The sequence below is a fragment of the Leptodactylus fuscus genome, chromosome 5 (assembly GCF_031893055.1).
Source record: "Leptodactylus fuscus isolate aLepFus1 chromosome 5, aLepFus1.hap2, whole genome shotgun sequence".
In the NCBI taxonomy this organism is placed as follows: Eukaryota; Metazoa; Chordata; class Amphibia; order Anura; family Leptodactylidae; genus Leptodactylus; species Leptodactylus fuscus.
In genome coordinates, this window is record NC_134269.1 from 182,260,439 (window position 1) to 182,281,450 (window position 21,012).

Here is a 21,012-nt window from a genome sequence, read left to right on the forward strand (position 1 = left end):
ACTTTGCTTGCGCTCACTTCCGGTTTTGACCGGAAGTTCGCGGCGCGGCGGCCGCAGCCAGCCCTATCTTCACTTCACTTCAGGCTCCACTCCCAGTACTCGGAGCCCTAGCGGAGGAGAGGGTGAGTGTTCCCCTGGCTTGGGGATTGCTGGGGAGGGGAGATAAAAGTCTTTATTAACCCCTGTTTGGGGTAGTGGATGGGAGCGGTTAGCTCCTCCCATTTCCAGCCGGCCAGGTTAAAGGTCAGGCCGGCCGTGTCACTTGTACCTTCCTGCTGCACCTGGAAGGCTGTGCTATTGTTGTGAGTCTGGTTATTGGTCTCACTAGCTTAAATTGCGTTTGTTAACCTTGAGTCTGGTTATTGTCTGTCACCTTTACTGATCCGGTCTTCTGAACCTGGTAAGATCTACCCTTTTTTAAAGTGCAATGGTATGATGCATGGTGACAGTATTGCATGGTCTATTATCTCTTTATTGCAGGATATGTCATCCTCCACTACCCCTCCTGGGGATGGTAGGAGGAAATCCTCTGCCAAGAGGAAACACCTTTCCTGTTTTAATTGCGACACACCGCTCCCTGATGGTAGGTAGCGGTTTAAGGGGTTGGTCCCTTTGATGTATTGTGGTCCTATAACTTGCCTATTATTTTTAGGCTATGAATGGGCCCGTTGTCGCGGGTGTAGAGGTCCTCCACCTGAGGAGCCCTCTCCCAGAGATATGATGGCCTGGGTCAAGGAGATGGTGAGTTTGGGCATCGCTTGGGTAAATAGGTTTTCCCTTGCTTGTATTCTCCTTTTGTTTTGCAGGATGATTCCCTCAAAGGAATCCATGCCACCTTGTCTCAGCTCACCAAGAGACCATGCCCTGAGCACCGTTCCTCCTCCCTGCCACCTTTGGAACAGCTGCGGGTGGCAGAGGATGATTCCTCTGAGGACGACTCAGTAATTTCCGGCAGACCTGTGTTCCACTATGAACAAACAGGCAGGCTGCTGAAGTCCATCCGGTCTACAGTGGGCCGAGATGTTGACGGGGAAGCCTCCACGTCTGCCTCTGGGGGACATATTGCCTTCCATGCGGACGCCACGCTGTCCGACCTTATGGCACAGCAGTGGAAACAGCCAGAGAAGGGACACTCTCTCTCCAGGATTTTCAAGACTCTGTTTCCTGTTGACACTGCCCAGTGGGATTCCTGGGGGCCTCCCCCGAAGGTGGATTTGGCCGTAGCCAAGCTGTCCCGCAGAACCCTGGTGCCCTTAGAAGATGGTTCCAATCTTCAAGACCCTCTGGATCGCAGGGCGGACTCTGCTCTAAAGAAGATCTACTCCGCTTCCTCTGCACAAGCCTCTGTGGCCATAGCCTCCTCCACGGTTGGCGACTTTCTGCGCAACCGTTTAGCCGCCTTGGAGCGGGATATAGACGCAGGCGTGGATAGAGATGAAATTCTGACCTCTATGAAGAGAGTTCATAGGGCTGCAGATTATCTGGCGGAAGCTTCCCGCCATCAATTGAAGATCTCCGCCAAATCTATGGCGTTATCTACCGCTGCCCGTAGACCCCTTTTGGCTAAAGCCTTGGCGGGCAGATTTTGCATCTAAGGCAGCTCTCTGCGCTCTCCCCTTTGAACCGGGAAGAGTGTTTGGCCAAAGTTTGGATGCCATTATGGAGGGATTAGCTGAAGGTAGGGGAAGGTCCCTACCTCAAGCATCCAGGGGCAGACGTGCTCCCTCTAGAGGCAGAGGTTCTTCCTCTAATTATAGACGCCCGGCTCAGCAGCGGCGTTCTAGATACCGCCCTAGGGGTGCCGGACGTGGCGCTTCCAAGGAGGATGCCAAGAGGAAGCCTGAGTTTTGACGTGGGGCTGCTCCCTGTGGCCCCTCTTCCTGTGGGAGGACGTCTCTCCTCCTTTTTCAAAGCATGGTCCACCCACATTCAAGACCCATGGGTGTTGAAGATTATACAGCACGGGTATCATATCGATTTTCACCTTCCACCTCCAGATCGGTTCGTCATCACCCAAATCCTTCCACCTTCTCAGCAGTCCAGTCTGGAAGCCTCGGTCGCCGATTATGTTACCAAGGGCGCCCTGGAGAAGGTACCAGCCTCAGACCTCGGTCTGGGAGTTTACTCCCCCGTCTTTCTGGTCCCCAAAGTCACCGGGGGCTGGAGAATGATAATAGACCTGAGGTACCTCAACCAGTTTATCAGAAAGAGGTCATTTCGAATGGAGACCGTGGATTCCGTGGCTGTTTTTCTTCAACCAGGAGAGGTGATGGTTACCCTCGACTTGAAGGACGCTTACCTACATGTCCCTATTGCTCCTTCCCACAGGAGGTTCCTCAGGATTGCCGTTTCCATGGCAGGCCACAGGGAGCACTATCAGTTCACAGCTCTGCCTTTCGGCATCACATCCGCCCCACTGGTATTCACCAAGGTGATCGCTCCGGTTGCTGCGGCCCTCAGACTTCAGGGTCTTTTCATCGTCCCTTATCTAGACGACTGGCTATTGAAAGCTCAGTCTCCTGCTGCCCTCCTCCAGCAGCTCAACCTTGCCACCAACTTCCTACAAGAATTATGATGGATTATCAATTGGGAGAAGTCCGAAGTCGTTCCATCCACCCGAAGGAAATTCCTCGGTTTTTTAGTGGATTCAGAAGCGATGCAGATCTTCCTCTCCCATCCAAGAAAAGAAAGGATCCAAGCCAGTGCACGATTCCTATTGCGCACTCGGCAGGTAACCATCCGCACCGCCATGAGAGTTCTGGGCCTGATGTCATCCTCGGCCAGGGCAGTCCCTTGGGCTTTATGGCATTTGCGTCCCCTACAGATGGAAGTGTTGAGAACCTGGAACAGGTCTCCACGGGGACTGCACAAGAAGATCTGCCTTTCTCCCGCTACCCGTCTTTCCCTCAGATGGTGGAGACACCTGAAAGACGGAAGGTCCACGGTCCCGACATTGTGGACCCTGTTGACAACAGATGCATCCCAGTGGGGATGGGGAGCCCATTGTCAAGACAAAACTGTACAAGGACGATGGAGATGTCCGGAGCTGGGGTCATCCAATCTCAAGGAACTCAGAGCAGTGTACCTGGCCCTAGTACACTTTGCCCCGGAATTGAAAGGCAAGTCAGTCAAGATCCAGTCAGACAATACGACGGTGGTTGTTTATATAAACAAACAAGGGGGCACCAGGTCACCAACCTTGCTGAGAGAGACGAATCTCATATTCACCTGGGCAGAGAAGAATCTGGTCCAGTTGTCCGCTGTTCACATAAAGGGCTCCCTGAACATAGTAGCGGATCAGCTGAGTCGGGGTATTACCGTATCAGGAGAATGGTCTCTCAATCCAGACATATTTCAACAGATCGTCCAGAGATGGGGTCTCCCGGAGGTCGATCTTATGGCTACCCGACTCAACGCCAAGGTAGGGACCTTCTGCTCCCTGTACCAGGAGGACAATCCCTTGGCAGTGGATGCCCTGTCCATCCCTTGGAGGTTCAGGCTGTTTTACATATTCCCTCCAATTCCAATCATACCGAAGGTATTGATAAAAATAAGACAGGACCAAGCCTCGGGAATAGCCATAATCCCGTTCTGGCCAAAAAGGGCTTGGTTTGCTCAGCTCATACAAATGAGTCAGGGCATATATTGGAGGCTTCCCCCACTCCCAGACCTGGTAACCCAAGGAGAGCTGAGATGCCAGGATCTGAGGAGACTCAACCTGACAGCCTGGAGGTTGACCAGTCCCTATTGAGAAATAGAGGACTGTCACAAGCCGTCTTGAAGACCCTATCCAGCGCCAGAGCAGATTCGACTAACAAGAACTACCGTCGAATAAGTAACATCTTTAATGCCTGGTGTCTGCAGCATCAAGTGGACTCCACCGATCCCCCTACGGAGGCGATCCTGGACTTCCTTCAAGACAGACTAGACAGAGGTCTTGCTGTGGCCACACTCAAAGTACACGTAGCGGCCCTGTCCGCCTATCTGGGGAGGCGTTTGTCTCAAGATTCCTTAGTGAGCACCTTTATTAAAGGGGCAACTAGGCTGAGACCGGTGGTAAACACCCCTGTCCACCAATGGGACCTTATTCCGGTCCTAAACGCTCTATGTGTTCATCCATTTGAACCTTTGGAGGAAATCTCCCTCAAGTCATTAACCGGCAAGATGGCGCTACTATTGGCAGTAACAACTGCCAAACGGGTTGGTGAACTACAAGCCTTGTCCGCTGAGGAGCCATATACCACCTTTTTCTCTGACCATGTGCAGCTCAGGTTCCTCACGGGTTTTCGTCCCAAGGTTCCATCCGCTGTAAACAGAAACCAGATAATCTCCCTTCCGGTATTTTTTCCTTTCCCTTCTTCTGCTGAAGAAGAAAGATGGCACAAACTGGACGTGGTCAGATGCCTACAGATTTACTTACAGCGCACTCGCCCTTTTAGGCGAACTGAAAACTTGTTGGTCAGCTACACGGGGAGAAACAAGGGCGCCAAAGCCGCTAAAGCCACAATATCCCGGTGGGTTACCGAGACTATTAAAATCGCCTATACCACCCAAGGTTTGTCAGCTCCAGCATTTCTTCATGCCCACTCAACCAGGGCAGTGTCCACCTCTCAGGCAGAAAAAAGTGCCTTGCCGGTGGATCAAATCTGTGCAGCGGCCTCCTGGGCGTCGGAATCTACCTTCATCCGGCATTATCGCCTGAAGGACCAAGTGGCAGATTCCACTGCTTTTGCCCATACCGTTTTAAGTTCGGTTATGGGTTAATCCCACCCATCTTGGGGACCTGCTTGCTATATCCCCACATTGTGCCGCTGTTGAGGACGATAGGGAACGAGTGATTATGAAGATAATCTTGTTTCCCTTAGTCCTAACAGCGGCACAAGATTTCCCACCCTGGGAATCATATCTTATGTCTAAAAGCTGTATATAAATATTATGGAGGTACTTTTGTATTTACACGCAGAGGGGAGGTTCTTGTGCCCTCTTATAGGGCCTGCCACGCATCTTATTGGCTAATTAAATATCCGCCTGTCCTACCAGCACACAGGGGCAGAAATACCCCACATTGTGCCGCTGTTAGGACTAAGGGAAACAAGATTATCTTCATAATCACTCGTTTTTTGTTTTTGTTTTAATCCACCAAGAAAGTGTTGATAAAATTTATTCTATAAGTTGTAGGCACCCAAAAATGGTGTCATTACAAAATGCATCTCATCCCGCAAACACCAAGCCCTTATATGGCCACATCACCAGAAAATTAAGAAAAATATAGCATCTAGCAATGTGAAGACAAAACCCCCCAAATCACCAAATCATTAGAACGCAACTGGCTGCAGCAGGAAGGGAATATGTAAGCTGTGCGAGTATATATCAGGGGACACCCCAAATTTACAGCTTATAATGGAAGACACCAGAAGTTGCCCCCCCCCCCCAATCATAGGAGCTACTGGGATATAGTAGGGAATTTGGTGTTTGCAATGTCCTCCACACAGCTTATATATTCCCTCTTGCCATCCGCTGTTCATTCCTGCCAATCCCTGCAATACTAATGCTCACTACACCCACTGGTAAATTCTTTCAAGGGTGCAGTTTTCAAAATGGGTAACTCTTTGGGAATTCCACTTTTCTGGTACCTTACAGGCTCATGACAAAGATGACATGGCGTCTAGATTCCAAACATCTAAATCTCCAAAAGCCAAATAGCACTTTCAATTCTAAGCCCTGCCATGTTCCCATACAGCAGATTATGACCACATATGGGGTATCGTCACGTTCATGAGCAATTGTTTAACAAACTGTGGGGGGCTTTTTCTCCTTTAACCCTTTGTGAAACTGAAAACTTTGGGGATAAAGGGACATTTCAGTAATTTTTCGCTTACACATCCCAAGGTTAGTAAAATCTGTGAAACGGCTATAGGGTCAAAATGCTCACTATATCCCTTGACGAATTCTGTGAGGGGTGTAGTTTCCAAAATTGGGTCACTTTTGGGGGGTTTCCATTGTTTTGGTACTCTAAGGGCACTGCAAATGAGACATGGCGACTGAAAACTATTCCAGCAAAATCTCCAGTGTGGCTCCTTCCCTTCCATGTACTGCCGTCTCCCCAAAAATCAGTTTACACCCACATGTGGGGTATTTCTGTGCTCCGGAGAAATTGTATAACACACTGTGAGATGCATTTTCTCCTTTAACCCTTTGTGAATGTGCTAATTTTAGGTCTAAATGAATGTATTAGTGAAAAAAAATTAAATGTCTAAATTTCACCTCCATATTATGTTTATTCTTATGAAATGCTTAAAGGGTTAACAAACATCCCAAATGCTGTTTTGAATAATTTGAGAGGTGCAGTTTTGAAAATGGGGTGATTTGGGGGGGGGGGAGGGTCTTTTATATTGGTCTTTATAATTCCTTTCAGAACTGAAGTCATCCCTAAAAAATTGGTTTAGAGAATTTTCTTGTAAATCTGGAAAATCGCTGTTACACTTGTAAGCCTTGTAACGTCCAAAATAAATTAAAACACAAAAGATGATGCCAATATAAAGCAGAGATATGGTAGTTAACATTTATTCATGTATTTGGGTGGTATGACTATCTGCCTGAAAACCAGAGAATTTCACATTTTGAAAATTGCAATTTATTTCAAATTTCCTATTTTTTTTTATAAGTAAATACAAAAATATTGATCAATGTTTACCACTAACATGAAGTATAATGTGTTATGAAAAAACATTCTCAAAATCTCTTATGTAAGTTAAAGCGTCTCAAAGTTATTGCCATTTAAAGTTACACATGTCAGTTTTGAAAAAAGAGGCCTGGTCCTTAAGGCACTTTTGGGCTGTGTCCTTAATGGGTTAAAGAGGACCTTTCACCGATTTGGGCACAGGCAGTTCTATATACTGCTGGAATGCCGACAGTGTGCCGATCTGTGTCCCGGGTAAAGAGCTATTGGTCCCAGTACTGTAGCTCTTTACACTCAGAAGGCCGTTCCTGACAGATAGTCAGGTATGTCCTTCTCCACAGCAGCGCCTATCGTGCTGTGCTGTGTGAGCGGGGAGGAGCTCCCCTCTCCCCTCCTGATAATACTCGTCTATGGACGAGCACTGTGAGCAGAGGGAGTGGGGCGTTCCTCCCCGCTCACACTGTACATCGTGATAGGTGCTGCTGTGGAGAAAGACGTACCTGACTGACTGTCAGGACTGCCCTTCTGACTGTAAAGAGCTACGGTATCGGGACCGATGGCTCTTTTCCCAGGGCACAGATCGGGAAAGCCGACAGTGCGCTGAATTCAGCACACTGTCAGCTTTCCAGCAGTATATAGAACTGCCTGTGCCCAAATCGGTGAAAGGTCCTCTTTAAATGAAGAAATGTTTTATTTTTACCATTTGTAAACAAACAACCTTCTACTTCTTACAACATGACAAGCAGTCATGGCATTTCAAATTACATAGCTACATTTTCTTGAAAGACATTTTCCCCTGCAGTTACATCTTTTGAAACCTTGATCATCTGTGAGTGAAGATTTCCTGGCACACTCAGCAAGAGTCACATATAGATTTAGAACTTCCTCTTGTGAAATGAAATTCTGCTTACAAATGGCCTCTTAGAATACGTTTGAGGCCTGTCTCCAGTGTACTTGTGAAAATAGTAGTCCATGTCTACCACTTTATACTGCATATGTTCTACTCATATTTACTGTAATATTCGGATCATATCTCATCATTTAACTATGCCGTCATGTCTTCAATATACAACCTTATTTAGACCCTGTCATGAATTTTGATGAAGTACGTGTTTGATCTTATTTTGTTTATTCCATTTATACATTATGATTTATTGATTCTATTATGTATATTTCATTATAGTGTAGTCATACTGATGAAGGTTATGTTGACCGAAACGTTTAATTTTTGGATTCAAATAAATCCATAATTCTTCATGATTCCCTGTGAGTGCCGGAAATTCCTTTCATATAGAGTTTCTAAGCATTTTATAGGTAGAACTGAAAATAGTCATTTGTTTTAGCAGTTTGGCTTTTCATCGTTTGTGTCCCCTGGGGAAACCGAAAGATGAAGAGCCAAACAAAGATGTGAGCCTAACCTTAAAAGGCCATCGTAGGACTCCTTTTTGATATCACTTTCACAATTCTTACTTCTATTGAACGTGTGAGTTTTTGGATAGTATCTGCTTGAATTCATTTGCTCGATGTCAGAATAGCCCTCCCAGAGCTGCTGTTAGTGCCTCCCACCTTCATAGATCTTTTGCTTGAGGATACTCCAAAGATTCTCAGCAAGTCAGGGAAGGATAGTGGCTACACCATGAGTTTTTCTCCTATTATGCTTATAACAGCCATTGACCCAGAGTTATTCTTTGCTGCATGAGATGGTGCATTGTCATTTATGAAAATGATTTTGCTACGGATTGACCAGTTTTTCTTGTACCATGGAACAAAGCGGTCAGTAAGAAACTCTATATACTTTGCAGAGGTCATTTTCACACTTTAACGATTTACCAAATCTTTCCCCATGATTATGACTCAAAACAAGACTCTGCCACAGAGGTCTTTTCCACAGGATGTGGATGGAATTCGCTAGTCACCTTACAGTGACTGTTAAACAGCACGTTTTTTTTTTCTTTTTTATTGAGATGTTTCCACCACGTGGGGCCCCTGTGTTAAGAAGGTTTCTTTTAATTGGGATCTGGTGTTTGAGATTGATTTCAGTGATCCAAAGAGCCGTAATAGGCAATATCATTAACCCATAATTGAAAAAAAGAAAATTTTAAACTTAAATCCAATTTGCATAATAATTTTGAATGCAGTGTATATATGCAATGTACTGTATATATTAAGTAATGTCTGTGATTCTACACAAATTAATCTTTTCACAAGCAACTCTCTCCTGTCATCCCCATTCTGAATCAGAAGAGTTAGCTAATTCACATTATTCAATTTGCATAAATTTTAGGTCATTGGCAGTCTCACTCTCAGCATCCCCACTAGTTAGTGCTCTCTTCATTGTCATTTCATGCATTTTGTGGCTGGTGGTCAGAGCATCGTGTGGCATTGTCCATTTCAAGAGTCAAAGCTGCAATACCTAGTACAGATGCCACAAAAACGATACAATTCTGAGCACTGCAGCTCCAATGTAAACAATTAACAGGCCGTAGTCCTTGTACGAATGTTGTGGCCCCTTCATATAGATAACTAGGGGGAAGCTAAGAATAATATAATTAAAATTCGATAATTGACTAATTTTCCTGTCTATGTGTTGGCCTCATCTTCTCGAACTGTCATACATCAACTGGCTATGGTAATATTGGAAAATTGATATTAAGCTCCTCCTGGATGCCATAGGAACAGAATGTCACCAGCCATCGTGCCACACGGTAACCATTTATTCTCATAGTTAAAATCCATGCCATACAGTAGCTAAGTTCTCATAGTTAAAATCCCTCAGATGCCTGTGATCACATCTGACCATGTTATCTGAGGATTTAAATGCCCATGATCGGATATGTCTCTGATCACAGTGTGAGAAGGTGACCGGCAGAGTCTAGATATATCAGCCCCTGGTTTCTGACATATGTGTGCTCTAGGGTGGATCTGGAGTAGGCCTCAGCCCAGGTATAGCTCCTTGGCTCATTACTGGGCTAGAAAAGGGTTGCAGATCCTGCATTTCTGTGCAGTTCCATGGGGTGAAAGTAGGTGTGTGTTTCTGTCCTGTAATCCTGAGTCGGTGAGACAATATTGCGCTTGTTTTGTTTGTGTGGCTGGAAGTAAGCCACATGTATAGTTAAGGTTATCAGTTCTGTTTTATTCATTTTGTGCCTGAAGTCAAGTTTTATTTATTTTTCAGGGTTTTTTTCGAAAAAAACCCCCAGTTTGCTGCACATTTTATGTCCCTATCTTGATTGTTTGGGTCCACACCACTGCTTCTACCGAGCTAACTTCTCCACAGCAGGCATTGCATTGGGGCCCTGCTGTGTAAAACATGGTGGCATATTTAACTACCCGACATCTTTTTGACTCTTACAATGGATATTGGGAAGTTGTCTTGAAAAGTCCATTGAAAATTATTCCATTTTCCTCCTTTTATGTAGTACAGATTATTGTTTTGTGTAAGACTTCGTCCTTATGTGGCAGCCTGGTATGAGATTCTAATTCGGCTTCAGTATATTGAGAATATTATTAATTTTGAATTCTGGGGTTATTTTTTTAAATCCTTGCAAAAAAATGCTATAGGCTAAGACCACAAATATTGAAATGCAGCTGGAAAATTCAAATTCCCATTTTCTGTATAGTTTTAGTTTTATGTCTATACATAGTTCAAAATAAGAAACGAAGCAGGCTGTCAATCAAATGTCAGCCATAACTAAGGCAATAGTAGTAAATTAAAAAAAAAACCCAAAAAAGACATTTTAAAAAAAAAAGACATAACCCCTGTTGACTATTTTGTTCAAAATCAAAAAATGCTGCTGCCGGTCACCAACGTGGTCCAACAAATCTGCCGAAGTCCAGTTAATGTTTGTGAACAAGAAACCAGAACAGAGAACCAGAAAACAATACAACTATAGATATCTACCTATCCTAGGTACATTCGTTGGCTGGTTTACATAATTTGATAGGGATTGCTCGAGTTCATTTTTGCCACATGGTACCCCAGGATGTGGCCATAACGTTCTTCTCAGCTGTTAGGGGGCATTCATACTACGTATACTGAAGCTTATTCTGAACGTAAAACACGTTCAGAATAAGCGGCGTATAAAGCAGCTCCATTCATTTCTATGGGAGCCGGCATGCGAGCACTCCCCATAGAAATGAATGGGCTGCTTCTTTCACTGCGAGCAGTCCCATTGAAGTGAATGGGAGGTGCCGGCGTGTACGGCTCGGCATGAGCAGAGCTTGCCGTATACGCCGGCGTGTACGGCTGTGATACACGTTGGCGTTACGTAGTGTGAATGCATCCTTATGCTGTATATCTGTAGAGCAGCCCTAACAAATGTTTGGGTCACTATACTGTAGAACATCTTTATTTGGACCACAAGAAATCTTGGACTGAACTGGCCGTACCCAAAGTGAAAATTGAGAGGATTGCTGAAGACTAGCCATAACCTAATTTTAGTTATGTGGGTGGCTAGAAGCAGTACAACCATCACTATAACAGGGGGGAAGGTATGAACAACAAAAACACTTTGAATGTAATCCATAGCAAGAAAGATGCTTTCAACCTATAGCAAAAAGGCACATACACATTTATAATAATTTCGCAAATGGAGAGAATAAATGCAATAGATAATGGGTAACATGTGACTATATATTACTACAACTGTTGCTGATGTTCGTGTTTTTGTTTTTTTGCAAACCAGTGACTTTTATGAGCATGAAGCTTTAATGATGGAGGAAGAAGGAGCTGTTATCGTTGGTCTTCTTATGGGACTAAACATGATTGATGCAAATTTATGTCTGAAGGGAGAAGATTTAGATTCTCAGGTGGGAGTACTGTAAAATTAAGATACACAAAAAAAAAAGTAAGATCTTACTCCAAAAAAAAGAAAAAAATAGTAAAACATGACTTTCCTTGTTTACCCCGGTTTACCATATTTTCTGTCATACCACCCACCCAAACGTAAAAATACTAATTCTTTGCAGCCTGATATTCTATTAACAAGAAGCCAGAGTATAGTGGGAATGAAACTCTGTCTTGGTAATTTTCATTTTACTTGCTTAAAAAGAAGCATGTGCAGTGTATGGTTCAGTAAAAATGGCACAAAGGACAAACTGATTGGTATCCAGTTGTGATCTGTGGTTTTCACTGACCCATACATTGAAAATAAACTGATAGAGCCACAAGTACAGATAGGTATAGGATCTGCTCCATATTTCGTGGATCTTCAATCTGCCCCAGACACCCAGCCACAAAAACTACAGCTATGTGTATGAGCCCATTGAAATGTAAGGGTCTGTACTTTTATCCGCAATTACAGATAAAATGCATGGTCATGTGCCTGAGGCCTTAGGCTAAAGCCATACATGACAACAGTGAGTTAAAAATGGCAGGTTTTTGCTGTAACTTTCAGCTGGCTTTTTCTGTAGTCTGTAGAATAAACTTGTTTAAATTCCTTCCACTACAATGCTACTCTAGTTTCCAATAAGCTCACCACCGGAAATTTCACAAAGGCTAAACCACTGCGAACCTGCCACGTGTATCTCTGATCTCTTATCTCTGATCTTAGTCTAGCATTAATACATTTGTCACATATTAGAACTTCTCATAGCCATTCTTCCTTCTACATAATTTTCAGTACTATTGAGAAATGTGCACGAGGTGTCTAAGGGCTCGTTCACATCTGCGCCCGGTCTCCGTTCATGCAGGTTTCCGTTTTCTGCACAAAACTGAGCAGGAGACGGAGACCTGCAGGACTCTTTCAAACCCCTTTCATTTGAATGGGTTTGAAAGATGTCCGGCTGTGAGCGCCAGTGAGCGTTTTATGCTCTCCGCCGCAAAACCGTTTTTTTTTTTAAAAAAAACTGGACACAGAGTCGGTCATTCAGTACTCTGTGTCCGGTTTAAAAAAAAAACGGTTTCGCCGCGGAGAGTATAAAACGTTCACCGGCGCGCACGTCCGGACCTTGTCTGACAGCTTTGCGTCTTCTGCATGTGTGAACCTAGCGTAAAATGCATAAATTTGGTACATGGTGCATATTCCTCCAATATTTATTTATTTTTACTTCTGGGCTTATTTTTTTTGTGTTTTTAACATTTTCTTTATAATGAAAAACAATGGTCCTCGTTTATCAAAATTTATGATAGAATAACTGTCCTTGTGTCTCATAGCAACCCATCAGCGCTCAGCTTACGTTTATTAAAGAAAACCTATCACTACTTTCTCAGATTTCAGCTCTTTACATCGCATAACAGGCACTGCTGCATTGAATCCTGTACATTTTTTTCTGATCTGGCAAAAAATTGGGACTGTTTTGATAAATGAGGCCATATATTTGACTTTTTTTTTTTTTTGGTATTTCAAATTACTTTACTTGTATACATTTGTGTTTTTTTTTAATTATCTATAATTTTCTTTTTCTTTCCTATTTTTTTGTTTTTGCTGTTTTAGGTGGGCATCATTGACTTTTCTTTCTGTCTCAAGGAAGTACAGCAAAATGATAGTGAAAAAAAGTATGTATTACAGTTGAATTTTGTTCCTTGAGTAATTTTATTTAAATATGTTATATAAGTTTGATAATAGCGTTCAAGAATCAGTAAACTGATGGATAACGTAATAATAACACTTGTTGCTGATAAAATCCCTGTCTAATCGATCTGCAGATCAGCTGACCAGTGAGCAAACACTCAGTGGTCGAATGATTTGGCTATTTGATCGGTTTAGTGCTACCAATAATCCACACAGGCAAATGGGGAAAGAATGATCACATTAATAACAGTAATGTGTAATAAGGCTTATGTAAACAAGTGCTGATCAGTGTGTTATTTATTTTTCATCGGTTGACACTTGAGGGGGCCAAGGGCTGTGAGCCCTTAAAGGAGTGTGACTTAGGTGTAAACAATATGTATCCTGCTGCAGACTGAGCACAGCCATTTGTCTTTAAGGGGGCGTTCACACTACCGTCGGTGTCCGACATGTAGTGTCCGCTCCTAGTGTCCGTGACAGATTTTGAGCGGACACTAGGAGCAGACACTACATGTCGGACACCGACGGTAGTGTGAACGCCCCCTTAGCCAGATACTGAAAAGTAAGGATGAGACAGGGGAACATGACTGATCTATTTACATACACAGAAAATATTTTCTTTATATATTTCTATTTTAATTGTAAAATGACAGAGAATCTCCTGGCATCATTGCAGAATCTGTATTAGGGAAAAGAAACCTTATGGGTTTCTGAGGGAAGGGGTTCTTATCTAAGACTTTCAGGTGCCCTTCTGTCTCTCCTACACTTCCTGATTTTCAGCTAATTTTTGCACAGCGCTCCTGCTTGCTCTAAACAGCCCAGCTATCTCTGGATTTACATACAGACTCTGCTAGAGAACAGACTCTGCTAAAGAAGCTTATCTAGCCAAAGTCTTCATGCCGATTTATGAGCAGGACTGTAACCTAGAGAACCAGCTGTAAGCAATGAGCTGAGAAATGTGTCTGCATGTGGCAAACAGAACAAGACAAATAAATCAATGTAATTTAGGGTGCATTCACACTAAGAATGGACACTAGGAGCGGATGCTACCTGTCGGACACTGACGGTAGTGTGAAAGCCCCCTAACTATGCCGTAACCAGCACCATCGTGAAATCCATAGGCAGTTGTCCTAAAGGAAGGCTAAGGTCAGAAAGTGCAAAAAAGACCTCCAAAAAAGCATGTATTGTGGAGAAAGCACACAGATAGAATCTACAAAGAGACAATAGAATGTAATACACAGTAAACATAACTAAAGCACAGATATACAGAGGTCCAAAGTTTAGCAAAGGTCTTGTGTACTCCTAGTAGTCCCCCTCGTCTAAACAATAAGCGAGCTAAGGACTGTGCGAAATGATGGGGCAGTGTACAAAGTAGACAATGAGTGATGCCATAGGCTCTAGACCAGGGGTAGGGAACCTTTGGCTCTCCAGCTGCTGTGAAACTACAACTCCCAGCATGCTCCATTCACTTCTATGGGAGTTCCCAGAACAGCAGAGCAAGTATGCATGCTGGGAGTTGTAGTTTTGCAACAGCTGGAGAGCCGTACGTTCCCTACCCCTGCTCTAGACCTTTTGAAACTTCTAAGGGCAGCCTCTGGGAATACTCTATAAATACCCGTCACACCTAACCAAAGTCACAAATGACCTACTAACTGCCAAAGCCAAGCGGCAATACATTGTTCTCCCCCTCCTTGATCTTTCCACCACCTTCAACACAGTTGACCATTCCCTTGGTATCACCAACCTGGCCTCTCTTGGATTTCCTCATACCTCATGAACCACACATTCATTGTTTCCCACTCATACATCACCTCCTCACCTTTTTCAGTAGTTGTTCCCCAAGGCTCTGTCCTGGTATTCCCTCCTGTTCTCCATGCACATTCTTAGCATTTGCCAATTCATAGGATTCAATATCTATGGTTTTCAATATCTTTGCTATGCCGACAATACTCAAATATGTCTCTGGACTAAGACACATTACCACATTACCACTCTGTTCCAGAGTATCTAGCAGCTGTAGTCTCCTTTCGCTTCTTCATTCGCCTCACACTTAACATGGAGAAAATAGAACTTATCATCATCACCCTACCTCGCATGGCCCACCTACCTCCTGACTAATGTGTAAAATTTAATGGTACCACACTTACTCAGTCCCACAGGTCTTTTTCCTTGGGTTAACCCTTGACATTGACGTATGCTTCAAGCCTCACATCCAAGCTGTCAACATCTACTGCCTCTAGCTCAGGAATATTCATAAAATCTACTCCTTCCTCACGCTTGAAACTACAAGTGCTTGTCCTCACCCTCATAATCTCCCACTTAAACTACAGAAACACTCTTCTCCACAGCCTTCTTGCATGTGTTCTCACCCTCTTCTAGTCCACCGTAATATCTTCCACTTGCTTAATCCACCTTTCCTTCTGTTTTTCATCAGCTGCTCCCCTCTGCCAGTGCCTTAACTGGCTAGTTATTGCCCTGCGAATAGAGTTTAAAATGTTAATTCTGACATACTAAGCCATCCATAACCTGTCCCCTCCATACATCTCTAACCTAATCTTCCATTACCTACCCAGACGTAATTTACGATCCTCTCAAGAGCTCCTACTCTGCTTTTCTCTTACCCTATCCTCTCTTCACACAAATGCTTCCAAGACCTCTCCCATGCATTCCCCATACTCTGGAACTCGCTACTTTGACACATACCGTGTTTCCCCGAAAATAAGACATATTAAATTGCTGTCCTAAATACAGAACCTGTCTTATTTTCGGGGGACGTCTTATGACAACCAGCAGTCATGCTGGCACTTCCTTAGTGGAGCGCCGGTATGACTGCTGGGGGGGAAGGTATCCTACTTACCTTTCCCATCTTCGTAGCAGCGCTGGTGCTGCTGTTCGTCCCGGCAGTGGTGGGCGAGGCTTAGGGGGGCAAGGCTTAGCGGGGCTTTCGTGGGCGGGGCTTAGCGATCCTCACTTCACTGACACCGCCTCTGCCTCTGCCTTTTGGATGAGCTTGGAGAGTGAACTCCCTGTAGCATATGCACAGCGGTGCATCTCCCAGCTCATCCTGCAGCAGCAGGGACAGTGGATACAACAGCAGAGGCAGCAGCCGGCTTTCCTGTACACATGGAGCACATCGCAGTGTTCAGCCGACTATAATGATTTTTGGGAATGCCTTATTTTCGGGGGGTGCCCATATTAGGCAATTCAACAAAAAAAAAAAAAACATGCCTTACTTTCGGGGGGTGACCTACTTTCAGGGAAACGCGGTAAGACTGTCCCCCACAATCACAAGCTTCAAGAAGACCTTGAAGACTCACCTTTTCAGGCCTACATCCTTCAATAACACTACTGCCACTACACCGCCATCTGAACAACTTCTACCCTACCTACTTTTAATCACTTTTCCCTCATAGGTTGCGGACAGGGTCCTCTATTCCACTGTTCCAGCAGGTCACTGATAGTGTTGTACTTGTTTTGTGTATTTGATGTATTGTATATAAACCATCAAATGTACAGCACCATGGAATTAATGTTGCTATAATAATAATAATTAATAATTAATTACTAGGCATGGATGACATCATCCAGTGGTGCAATTTGAATCTCCTGATCCCAATACAAAATCTGTAATGGAGCCCTTGCCCCATAGAATATTTTATCTGTCAGAGATACATTTGGGGCCTCCTCAGGACACGGTAGTGATTTCTACTGCTGCACTCTCTATAGCTAAGCCTTTGACTTCAGCAGTAGCATATTTTAAATCTACTTCAATGACTACCTTGAGATGGCATAGATGTTGCTTTTGGTAGAGAAGACAGAGGTGTTATTTCCATGGACAAACAATTACTTGTGTGTTTTCTCTAGTTTGAGTGAGTGGGTGAAAAACCCATTGCTGTTTATTGCTGTAATATTTTACTTTTTTTCTTTCCATAGAGCTGATGAAATTACTACTGTTCTTGATCAAAAACACTATGTTGAAGAACTAAACAGACACTTGAGGTAGGATTTATTGTCTGTATTATTACAAACTGCTTTTTGTATTTTCAGTGATAGTTCTTTGTTATGTAATCGCTGTATGCTATATCACTGTAAGTTAGTATATTGAACCCTGGCAGGGATTAATTTACATCTTAACAAGTCTCTGAGAAAGTAAAGAGGAAGCACAGTTTTTCATACTTAGAACTTAGAACTATACTTAGAACTACAGTCATGGCCAAAAGTTTTGAGAATGACACAAATATTATATTTTCACATGATCTTCTGCCCTCTGGTTTTTATGTGTGTTTGTCAGATGTTTTTATCACATACAGAAATATAATTGCAATCATATTATGAGTAACAAAAGCTTATATTGACAGTTAGAATGAGTTAATGGAGCAAGTCAGTATTTGCAATGTTGACCCTTCTTCTTCAGGACCTCTGCAATTCTCCCTGGCATGCTCTCAATCAACTTCTGGACCAAATCCTGACTAATAGCAGTCCGTTCTTGCACAATCAATGCTTGCATTTTGTCAGAATTTGTAGGTTTTTGTTTGTCCACCCGTCTCTTGATGATTGATCACCAGTTCTCAGTGGGATTAAGATCTGGGGAGTTTCCAGACCATGGACCCAAAATCTCTATGTTTTGTTCCCTGAGCCATTTAGTTATCACCTTTGCTTTATGGCAAGGTGCTCCATCATGCTGGAAAACGCATTGTTGATCGCCAAACTGCTCTTGGACGGTTGGGAGAAGTTGATCTTGGAGGACATTCTGGTACCATTCTTTATTCATGGCTGTGTTTTTAGGCAAGACTGTGAGAGAGCCGATTCCCTTGGCTGAGAAGCAACCCCACACATGAATGGTTTCAGGATGCTTTACAGTTGTCATGAGACAAGACTGGTGGTAGCGCTTACCTAGTCTTCTCCGAATAAGCTGTTTTCCAGATGTCCCAAACAATCGAAAAGGGGATTCATCAGAGAAAATGACTTTACCGCAGTCCTCAGCAGTCCACTCCCTGTACCTTTTGCAGAATATCAGTCTGTCCCTGATGTTTTTTCTGGAGAGAAGTGGCTTCTTCGCTTCCCTCCTTGAGACCAGGCCTTGCTCCAAGAGTCTCCGCCTCACAGTGCATGCAGATGCACTCACACCTGCCTGCTGCTGTTCCTGAGCAAGCTCTGCACTGCTGGTAGCCCGATCCCACAGCTGAAACACTTTTAAGAGACAGTTCTGGCACTTGCTAGTCTTTCTTGGGCACCCTGGAGCTTTTTTGCCAACAATGGAACCTCTCTTCTTGAAGTTCTTGATGATGCGATAGATTGTTGACTGAGGTGCAATCTTTCTAGCTGCGATACTCTTCCGTTAGGCCTTTTTTAAAAAAAAATTTTTTTTTATGTAGATTGTGAGCCCCAAATAGAGCTCACAATGTACATTTTTCCCTATCAGTATGTCTTTTAGAATATGGGATGGAAATCCATGCAAACACGGAGAGAACATACAAACTCCTTGCAGATGGTTTTTTTGCCCTTGGCGGGATTTGAACACCAGGACTACAGCGCTGCAAGGCTGCAGTGCTAACCACTGAGCCACCGTGTGGCCCCTTTGTTAGGCCATTTTTGTGCAGTGCAATGATGACTGCACGTGTTTCTTTAGAGATAACCATGGTTAACAGAATAGAAACAATGATGCCAAGCACCAGCCTCCTTTTAATATGTCCAGTGGTGTCATTCTTACTTAATCATGACAGATTGATCTCCAGCCCTGTCCTCATCAACACCCACACCTGTGTTAATGGAGCAATCACTGAAACGATGTTAGCTGGTCCTTTTAAGGCAGGGCTGCAATGATGTTGAAATGTGTTTTGGGGGATAAAGTTCATTTTCTAGGCAAATATTGACTTTGCAAGTAATTGCTGTTAAGCTGATCACTCTTTATAACATTCTGGAGTATATGCAAATTGCCATCAGAAAAACTGAAGCAGTAGACTTTGTAAAAATTAATATTTGTATCATTCTCAAAACTTTTGGCCATGACTGTAGTGTATGGGAGCAGAAATGCAGTACTCTGGCATAGCTGTAGTCCAGAAGTCGGAACCTTCTGCTTCAAGCTTCAACCCTTGTTGTTCATCTCCAGAGACACCCAGTCATTGCATGTCGGGTGTCAGACTCCCACCAATTAGATACTGATGACTTCTTCAGAGGATAGGTTACCAGTATCAAAATTAAATCTTGTGTATTGGAGGATAGATTTTCACAAATAGATAGAGAAATAATTTTGAGATGAAACTTTTCATACATATAAATAAAAATAAAAAATATATGTGAAGTCTGGACTATATAAAGATAAAAAAGGTCATAGTTGTTTTAGAGAAACAGGAAGTGTGGATCTCTGTCCATAGGGTAAAACAAATGGTCCAAAATAAAGTGCTCGGTGCATATACTGTAGCTTATTATTAGTATCAGCCAGTGACTCTTGCCATAAGAGCCAACTAAATGCCTGTTGGAATTAAGGGCTACTGTGTATCACTGAATATCATTTTCTATGAGCAATCACTCAGAGATCTATCTGTAGTTCAGAGCAATGAAGCTATTATTTAGTGCTGTAGGTAAGTATAAAACAGCAACTAAACAAAGAGACCTTCTTAACCCCTTCCCGACATGCGCCGTAATAGTACGGCGCATGTCGGGTCTGTAACTATGCGACCGCCCAGGAGCCGGGCGGCCGCCATAGCCGCCGGATGTCTACTGCTTAAAGCAGTACCGGACCGATCGGAGGCATTAACACCTCCGGCGCCGCGGTCAAAGGCGCAGGAGGCGCCATTTTCCCGGCGGCGCATGGGCGCCGCCATTTTGGCTGGGATCACCGGCTCCTGGAGCATGCTCCAGGGCTGACGTCCCAGGCTTGTCTGCAAAGCCTCTCTTTTGCAGGCTGGTCTATGCAGCCTGCAAAAGAAAGGATGCTTTTTTGCAATGCATTGCAATGCATTAGCATTGTAATGCATTGCATTAGTGATCAGACCCCCTGGGGTTCAACACCCCTAGGGGGTCTAATAAATGCAAAAAAAATAAAATAAAAAGTTAAAAAAAATATAAAAAAATATAAAAAGAATTAAAAGTTTAAATCACCCCCCTTTCCCTAGAACACATATAAAAGTAGTTAAAAACTGAAACATATACATGTTAGGTATCCCCGCGTCCGAAATTGCCCGCTCTACAAATCTATAAAAATATTTTTCCTGTTCGGTAAACGCCGTAGTGGGAAAAATAGTCGAAAGTGCCAAACTGCCGTTTTTTCACTGTTTTGATTCTGATAAAAATTTGAATAAAAAGTGATCAAAGTAATAACATTTCCCGAAAATGGTAGAACTAAAAAGTACACCCGGCCCCGCAAAAAAAAAGACGCCCTATGCATCCCCGTACACGCACTTATAAAAAAGTTACGGCCGTCGGAATATGGTGACTTTTAGAAAAAAATTTTATTAACACAGTTTTGGAATTTTAGGGGTCAAAATGTAAATAAAACCATATAAATTTGGTATCCCTGGAACCGTACCGAAACACAGAATATAGGGGACATGTAATTTTGGTTGCACAGTGAACGCCGTAAAACCAAATCCACCCCATTCTGAATTTTTTTCCTGCTTCCCAGTACATTATATAGAATAATTAATGGTGGCATCAGGAAGAAAAATTTGTCCCGCAAAAATTAAGACCTCATATGGCTCTGGGAGCGGAGAAATAAAAAAGTTATGGGGTTTAGAAGGAGGGGAGTCAAAAACGAAAAACGAAAATCAAAAAATGCCATCGGCGGGAAGGGGTTAAAGGAGCTCTATCATTGAGAAAAGTCAT

General features: G+C 43.4%; 1 protein-coding gene across 1 annotated transcript in view; it reads left to right on the forward strand.

Annotated features, from left to right (window-relative positions):
* LOC142203811 (RUN and FYVE domain-containing protein 1-like) overlaps positions 1-21,012 on the forward strand; it is a 172,743-nt gene that overhangs the window by 37,182 nt on the left and 114,549 nt on the right. The window contains exons 5-7 of the mRNA XM_075274873.1: positions 11,365-11,488; positions 13,114-13,175; positions 17,122-17,187. Coding sequence (XP_075130974.1) covers positions 11,365-11,488; positions 13,114-13,175; positions 17,122-17,187 — 252 coding nt within the window. The remainder of the gene's footprint in view (positions 1-11,364; positions 11,489-13,113; positions 13,176-17,121; positions 17,188-21,012) is intronic.